Source organism: Puma concolor, chromosome E2, assembly GCF_028749965.1.
Source record: "Puma concolor isolate L17-30 chromosome E2, mPumCon1.1.hap2, whole genome shotgun sequence".
Taxonomy (NCBI): domain Eukaryota; kingdom Metazoa; phylum Chordata; class Mammalia; order Carnivora; family Felidae; genus Puma; species Puma concolor.
Window position 1 is genome coordinate 18371218 of NC_141681.1, and position 8125 is coordinate 18379342.

At 43.7% G+C, this 8125-nt stretch overlaps 1 protein-coding gene across 4 annotated transcripts in view; it reads right to left on the reverse strand.

The window, feature by feature from the left end:
• Positions 1–8125, reverse strand: part of TANGO6 (transport and golgi organization 6 homolog) — a 192695-nt gene extending 184570 nt beyond the window's left edge. For all 4 annotated transcript variants that reach the window (XR_015244733.1, XM_086689063.1, XM_086689062.1 and 1 more), the window contains exon 1: positions 7986–8125. Coding sequence is in view for 3 of the 4 variants with exons in the window: in XM_086689063.1 (XP_086545189.1) it covers positions 7986–8082 (97 nt within the window). In the remaining variant the exon portion in view is untranslated. The remainder of the gene's footprint in view (positions 1–7985) is intronic.

The window sequence follows — 8125 nt, forward strand, 5'->3', positions numbered from 1 at the left end:
TCCTTCTCTCCTGCTCAGTCTCTCTTTCTCTAAAAAGAAAGAAAGAAAGAAAGAAAGAGAGAGAGAAGAGAGAAGAAAGAAAGAAAGAAAGAAAGAAAGAAAGAAAGAAAGAAAATTTGCATAACAAAATGTTAAAAAAATTTAAACTCCATCATATTTCATTGTAATTAGAATATCAGTAAGAACTGGGGCACCTAGGTGGCTCAGTCAGCTAAGCACCCAACTTTAGCTCAGGTCATGATCTCCTGGTCCATGAGTTCGAACCCCACATCAGGCTCTGAGCTGACCATACAGAGCCTGGAGCCTGCCATGGATTCTATATCTCCCTCTCTCTCTGACCCTCCCCTGCTCGCACTCTGTCTCTCTCTCTCTGTCTCTCAAAAATAAATAAGCATTAAAGAAAAAAAAAGAATATCAGTAAGAACCACAGATTTATGTTTTGGTTTCTGAAAACCCACAAAGTTCCTAGCTCTAATAATTGAAAAAGTCTGGAAGCAATGACATCAGGGGTAATGAATATGCCTATTACCCATATTGTGGTCTCTACCATTTCTCCTTAAAGAGAGCTGTTTTCAAGAACAGGGCAAGAAATGTATGAGTCTGAGACATCTTGTCATGCCTGTAAGGAAGGAACATAAACTACTCATTAAGAATAATGAGAATCAGGGGCGCCTGGGTGGCGCAGTCGGTTAAGCGTCCGACTTCAGCCAGGTCACGATCTCGCGGTCCGTGAGTTCGAGCCCCGCGTCGGGCTCTGGGCTGATGGCTCAGAGCCTGGAGCCTGTTTCCGATTCTGTGTCTCCCTCTCTCTCTGCCCCTCCCCCGTTCATGCTCTGTCTCTCTCTGTCCCAAAAATAAAATAAACGTTGAAAAAAAAATTAAAAAAAAAAAAAAAAAAGAATAATGAGAATCAGAAAAGTAAGAATTTTTCAGTACTTCTCTAAGATTGTCCAGGGCAAGCGTTCTGACCCACTAACATGAATATCTGGTTCCTTTAGCGAATATATACCTAAATAGGAAATAAGTGCTTTCCTAGTTTATCACCACCAACCATTAATATCCCTAAACAACCTCTCAGGGACTTCCTGCAACTTTATAAGATCTTTGAACCCAAACATGGGAAGCAAAGTGACTTCAAACAAAAGCTTTGTTTTTCAAGAGCCACTTAATAAAGTAGTCTCCTCTGCCCTCTACTGGTGAAGAACAAAATCTACTTGAAAATAAAGGCATCCCCTAAAGCAGCAGTTTTCAAAGCAGGGTACAGGGACTCAAGTTTTCAGGGGGTTCAGATTTTCAGGGACTCTGCAGGTTCCAAACTATTTTCATATTAATACTAGGCCATTATTTGCCTCCTACAGTCTCATTCTCTCATGAGTGTACCAAGTGTGAAAAGTTCATTCAGTTTAGGGGCACCTGGGTGGCTCAGTTAAGCATCTGGTACAGTTAAGTGTCTGACTCTTGACTTCAGCTCAGGTCATGATCTCACGGTTCATGGAAACAAGCCCTGTGTAGAGCTCCGTGCTGATAGCGTGGAGCCTGCTTGGGATTCTCTCCCGCTGCCCCTCCCCAGCACGCATGTGCGTGCTTTCTCTCTCTCTCAAAATTAATAACCATTAAAAAAACAGATTCCATATCGTAACTAACCTTTAAGAAATTACCTCTCGTTCAGTTTTAGTACAGTATGAAAAAATACAACTCTCTGAAAAGGTTATTGAGTTCTTCCTTTTCCAACTACATATCTATGTGAGTCTAGATTTTCTTCATCTGTTCCAATCAAAACAACCTATCATGACAGATTGAACAGAAAAGCAAATACAAAAATCCAGCCGTCTTCTAGTAAGCCAGACATCAAAGAGACTTGCAAAAATGCAAAACAATGCCACTCTTCCTGATAAGTTAACTCTTGATCACTACACTACACTATGCAGCCTCGAAATGTTACTGTACGTACCACGTAAAACTACATCACTATCACACTTCAGGAAATGCTGCCCTTATGGACAGCATTATGGATTCTTCCCAATCACCAATTTAAATGCCTATGCTTTGTGACATTTAAAAGCAGACTTCACAGTTTGTGTGGAACTTTTTATTATGCTCAAAGTGCAAAGCAATATGGCATGCAAGATTAAGTATGGTACATCTTCATTATACACAGATTATCAGATTTTCCAGCTCCTTCCCCACAACATATTCAAATTCAATGATAGAATTTGGTCTATATTTAACGTAGAAAGATATTTTTTAGGAAAACTATTGCTGAGATGGCCTCCATTTCTTACACACAAAACTTCACTAAAATCGACAAATCCCTTTCAAATTCTGCTTAGCACATTTCTTAACAACCCAGGTGGTGAAACTATTATTTGCCCCATGATTGACAATAGAAATGGAAGGCAGAGGAGAACACGCTTAATGCAGCAGAACATCTGATGCCTCACAAGTGAAAGACTATTGGCATCTCCCTTCCTTTCTATATAATTCCCACCGAGACCGAATTCCTCCTCCTCTTGCAGCCTTCCACAGCTCCACTCAGGGGTGACTCCTCTATCCAACTGCCATCTGCACTAGCCTCTCACCATTAGTGTGATCCTACTGTGTGAACTATCTCTTCATCTACATGCACACTACCATCTCCCCAAAAGACAAGATACTTGAGAGCACACATTTTTATGTAATTTTGTTTCTCCAAGAGCAGTGAGGACAGACTATTATATACAGATGACTCCCAGCACATATTACCTCAAAGGGAGTCAATTTAAAAAACTGTTTTAACGCTTATTCGTTTTTGAGAGTGAGAGAGACAGAGCATGAGCAGGGGAGGGGCAGAGAGAGATGGAGACACAGAATCCAAAGCAGGCTCCAGGCTCTGAGCTATCAGCACAGGGCCCGATGCGGGGCTCGAACTCGGACTGAGAGATCATGACCTGAGCTGAAGTCAGACGCTTAACCGACTGAACTTAACCGACTGAGCCACCCAGGCACCCTTCATGGGGAGTCAATTTAAAGACAGATCAGGGGCACCTTGGTGGCTCAGTTGGTTAAGCGTCTGACTCCTGATTTTCGCTCAGGTCAGGATCTCATGATTTGTGGTTTGAGCCCCCTATAGGGCTCTGTGCTGACAGCGTGAAGTCTGCTTGGGATTCTCTCTCTTCCTCTCTCTCTGCCCTTTGCCACTCACACTCTGTCTTCCTTTCTCTCTCAAAATAAATCAAATACTTTTTTAAATGTTTATCTATTTTTTGAGAGACAGAAAGAGACAGAGCGTGAGCAGGGGAAGAGGAGAGAGAGAGGGAGACACAGAATCTGAAGCAGGCTCCAGGCTCTGAGCCGTCAGCACAGAGCCCAACGCAGGGCTCAAGCCCACAAACCATGAGATTATGACCTGAACCAAAGTCAGACGCTCAACCGACTGAGCCACCAAGGAGCTCCAAATCAAATAAACATTAAGAAAAAAAAAAAAAAGACAGATCAAAAAAAGTTTAATCTAGCTGCATGTAATTTTAACCAGTACTTTCACCCTAACTCCTCAATACATCAGGGACATCTGAATACTCATGACGCACAGGTATTTTTTAATTCCCTCAGCAAGTGATATGATAAAACAGCAGGCAGATGCACACAATATATAGTAGACTATATGTGCAAAATCATACCATTTTACCACAGTACTTATCCTTTTTCAAATAGGAATGCCTGTATTCCTGTATGTTAAGTGAGCACATGTATGTGACTCCACAACACTCTTGGAGATTTAGAGAGGTCTTCTATAAACGTGTTTTGTGTATGTGTGCTTTATGATAGATGATTACTTCCAGAGTTTTTGCTTATTTAACCTTGTTCTCAGTCATTTGTAGATAGTTGCAGTTACTAGACAAGTGACCTCTTTAACTTGCTTAATTAGCAAGTTAACTTGCTTAATTAGCAAGTTAAAACTGTCTTTTGCAGTTTTCTTCTTCACTGGGGCAAAGTAGTACAGTTATACTATAGTGGAAGGTACCTGAACTTAAATCCTGGCTCTAGCCAACCCCCCACCTCCCACAAAAAAAGTATCGAAAACATATAAAGAACTTACACAATTCAACACCCAAAAAACAAATAACCCAATTTAAAGATGGGCAGAAGGGGTGCCTGGGTGGATCAGTCGATTAAGTGTCTGATTTCAGCTCAGGTGGTGATCTCACAGCTCATGAGCCCGCTTTGGATCTTCTGTCCCCCCCTCTGTCTCTGCCCCTCCTACTCTTGTTCTCGCTCTCAAAATAAATAAACTATAAATAAATAAATAAATAAATAAATAAATAAATAAATAAATAAATAAATAAAAATGGGTAGAAGACGTGAACAGACACGTCTCCAAAAAAGAACTGGGGGCGGCTGGCTGGCTCAGTCAGAAGAGTGTGCAACTCTTGTTCTCAAGGTGGTGAGTTTGAGCCCCAGGTTGGGTATAGAGATTACTAAAAAAAATAAATAAATAAACTTAAAAACAAGAAAAGACATCCACATGGCCAACAGACACATGAAAAGATGCTCAACATTGCTCATCATCAAGAAAATGCAAATCAAAACTACACTGAGGGGAACTTGGGTGGCTTAGTCGGTTAAGCATCCAACTCTTGGTTTTGAGACAAGAAGAAACAACAGGTGTTGCCGAGGATGTGGAAAGCCATCCTCGTGCACTGTTGGTGAGAATGCAAACTGTGCAGCCACTGTAGAAAACAGTATGAACGTTTCTCAAAATATTAAAAATAGAACTACCCTGGGGGTGCCTGGGTGGCTCAGCTGGTTAAGCATCTGACTCTTGGTTTTGTTTGGCTCAGGTCACGATCTCACAGTTCATGGGATCGAGCCCCACAATGGGCTCTGTGCTGACAGTGTGGAGCCTACTTGTGATTCTCTCTCCCTCTGTGTCTGCCCCTCCACCGCTCACAAGCTCTCTCTCTCTCTCTCAAAAATAAATAAATAAATAAACATAAAAAAAACAGAACTACCCTATAATCCAGTTATCACACTACTGGGTATTTACCCGAAGAAAACAAAAACACTAATTCAAAAGGATATGTGCACCCTACTTTCATTGCAACATTATTTACAGTAGCCAAATTATGGAAGCAGCCCAAGTGTCCATCAATAGATGAAAGGATAAAGATGGATAAATATGGCTGAATATTATTCAGCCGTAAAAAAGAATGAAATCTTGCCATTTGCAACAACATAGATGGAGCCAGAGTATCATGCTAAACAAAACCAGTCAGAGAAAGACAAATACTGTATGATTTCACTCACATGGAATTTAAGAAGCAAACAAAAAAACCCACAAGCAAAGGGGAAAAAGAGAGAGAGAGAGACAAACCAAGAAACAGCTGTAGCTAACAGTTCTCTTAGCTACAGAGAACAAACTGATGGCTACCAGAGAGGCCAGATGGGTAAAATAGGCGATGGAGATTAAGAAGTGCACTTATAATGATCACCAGGTGTTGTATGGATCTGTTGAATCACTATATTGTACACCCAAAAGTAGTGTAACACTGTATGTTAACTACACTGGAATTTTAAATGAAAAAAAAAAAAATAGGGGCACCTGGGTGGCTCAGTCACTTGAGCTACTGACTCTTGATTTTGGCTCAGGTCATGATCCCCAGGGTCGTGGGATTAAGTCCTGTGCCGGGCTTCTCGTTTAAGAAGATCCGGCTTAAGATTCTCCTTCCCTCTTCCCCTCTGCCCTTCTTCCTCCCTCACACTCCTTCTCTAAAATTAAAAATATATATTTTTTTTAATATTTGTTTAGAGAGCGAATGTGTGTGCTTTGTGTGCACATGCAAGAGGGAGAGGGGTGGAGAGAAAGGGAGAGAGAGAATCCCCAAGCAGGCTCTGTACGGTCAGCACAGAGCTGGATGCAGGGCTAGATCTCACTAACCCAGGGATCAGGACCTCATGGTCCTGGGATGACTTGGATGACTGGGGAGCCTGGGTGGCTCAGTCAGTGGAGCAACCGACTTGGGCTCAGGTCATGATCTCACAGTTCATGAGTTTGAGACCCATATCAAGCTCGTTGCTGTCAGCGCAAAGCCCGCTTCAGATCCTCTGTCACCCTCTCTCTACCTGTCCTCTGCTCACACTCTCTCAAAAAGAAAAAAAAAAAAAAGAACATTAAAAAAAAAAAAAAAAGAGTTGGATGCTTAATTGACTGAGCCGCCCAGGCAACAACTGCCTCCAAAAACCTTTTAAATAAAATAAATAAACTGTTTTAAATCCTGTCTATGATGCACCTGACTAGCTAAGTGAGTAGAGCATGCCACTCTTGATCTTGCAGATGTGAGTCTGAGCCCCACGTTGGCAGAGAGCCTACATAAATAAATTAAAAAAAAAAAAAATCCAGCTCTACCACTTTATTAGACTGACATCGGGCAACTTCCCCATACCTGAGCCTTAGTTCCTTCATCTGTAAAATGGAATACAAAAAATATCTATGCTATGGAATTGTAAGGATTAAATAATACATGTAGGGGCACCTGGGTGGTTCAGTCGGTTAAGCTTCCGACTTTGGCTCAGGTCATGCATGATCTCACTGTTCATGAGTTTGAGCCCCCCATCGGGCTCTGTGCTGACAGCTCAGAGCCTGGAGCCTGCTTCGGATTCTGGGTCTCCCTCTCTCTCTGCCTCTCCCTGGCTCGCACTCTGTCTCTCTCTCAAAAGTAATAAATAAACATTAAAAAAATTTTTAAAAATATATATGTAAACAGCATATTATTGGGCCTGATACTTGGTAGGCACTGAATTACTATTACTTTTTTTTTTTGAGAGGGAGAGAGTGAGAGGGCCCAAGGGAGTAAGGGGCAGAGAGAGACAGAGAGAGAGAGGGAGAGGGAGAATATCCCATGAAAGTCAGAGAAAGAGAGAGGGGAGAAGAGAGAGAGAGAGAGAGAGAGAGAGAAGCAGGGCTCGAGCTCACTAACGGTGAGATCATGACCTGGGAGGAAGACAGATGCTTAACTCACTGAGCCACCCAGGCGCCCCTCAATGACTATTATTAATGACTTCTTTTCACTTCTCCCAGGTATGGTATAATGTTTGTGGAAGTTTCTGCATTTTGGGGAGTATCTTAAAATTTGAGACTTGAAGCATCACCTCATGGCCCTTCATGTACCTTACTTTGCTCACGAACAAACCCCTTCTTGCACATATACGGTCCCTATCTCTCGTGTCCTTTCTCCAAACTCCAGATAACATCAGAGGCTCCACACTTAATAATCTGCCTGATTTGAGAAGGGAGTTCGGTAGACCTCGGCCCTAGGTCCGTGTTGTGCCCCTAATTTGCCCACATAATCTGTGCCAGGTCACTTCATCTCTTCAGCGAGCCTTAAGTGTCCCCAAGTGTAAAAGGAGAGCGCCAGGCTAAACCACCGCCATGGTCCCTGCAGATTCTAAATTGGAAAGATCTTGCCAACTCACCAGGAAAGATTACAAGTGACTGTAAATCCCTCCCACAGGCTGTAAATCCCTAAACGCTGTCCCCAAACCCAGCTCAAACGCCACTGCTTCCATCTTCTGCACGCCTCGCCATTCTGTACAAATCTCCAGCGTCCACATTAGACCCTGAACCCTCAGGAGGTGGGACCTCACTTAACGCGTCAGGAGCGCTACCCTCTCGGAAGCTCTTGCCGCAGTCCCTACCTCAGAGGGTGACAGTGAAGACTGAATGGAACCAAGTACCCAGGGCGCTTAACAGTGAGTGCCTGGCACAAGGTTGGCGCTCAAGAGACGTCGGTTACCATCAGTGTTCAGCAAATCCCATCCTCTCCTTGAGCTTCGGTTTCCTCAAGTAAAATGAGGCTGGACGGACAATGCCCAAAGCCCCCAGAAGCCTCAGAGCTGGGGGTCCCAGGGAGGGCCTGAGAGGCGCACGCTGCGGAAGGCAGGGCAGCCCGGGAAGACTGGTGGCCCTGAGAGTCCCGAGTGCAGCCCGGCGCCGAGATCCGTCCTCTCACCTCCCGGGCTCAGCAGAAGCTTCAGCGCCTCCAGAATGCTCTCCAGACCGCACGTTGCCAGAGCCCCGCTGCCCGCGACCGGTCGGCGGGCCGCCATGACTGGAGTGGAACGCGCCACTAGGACCTGCTCAATCGCCTCT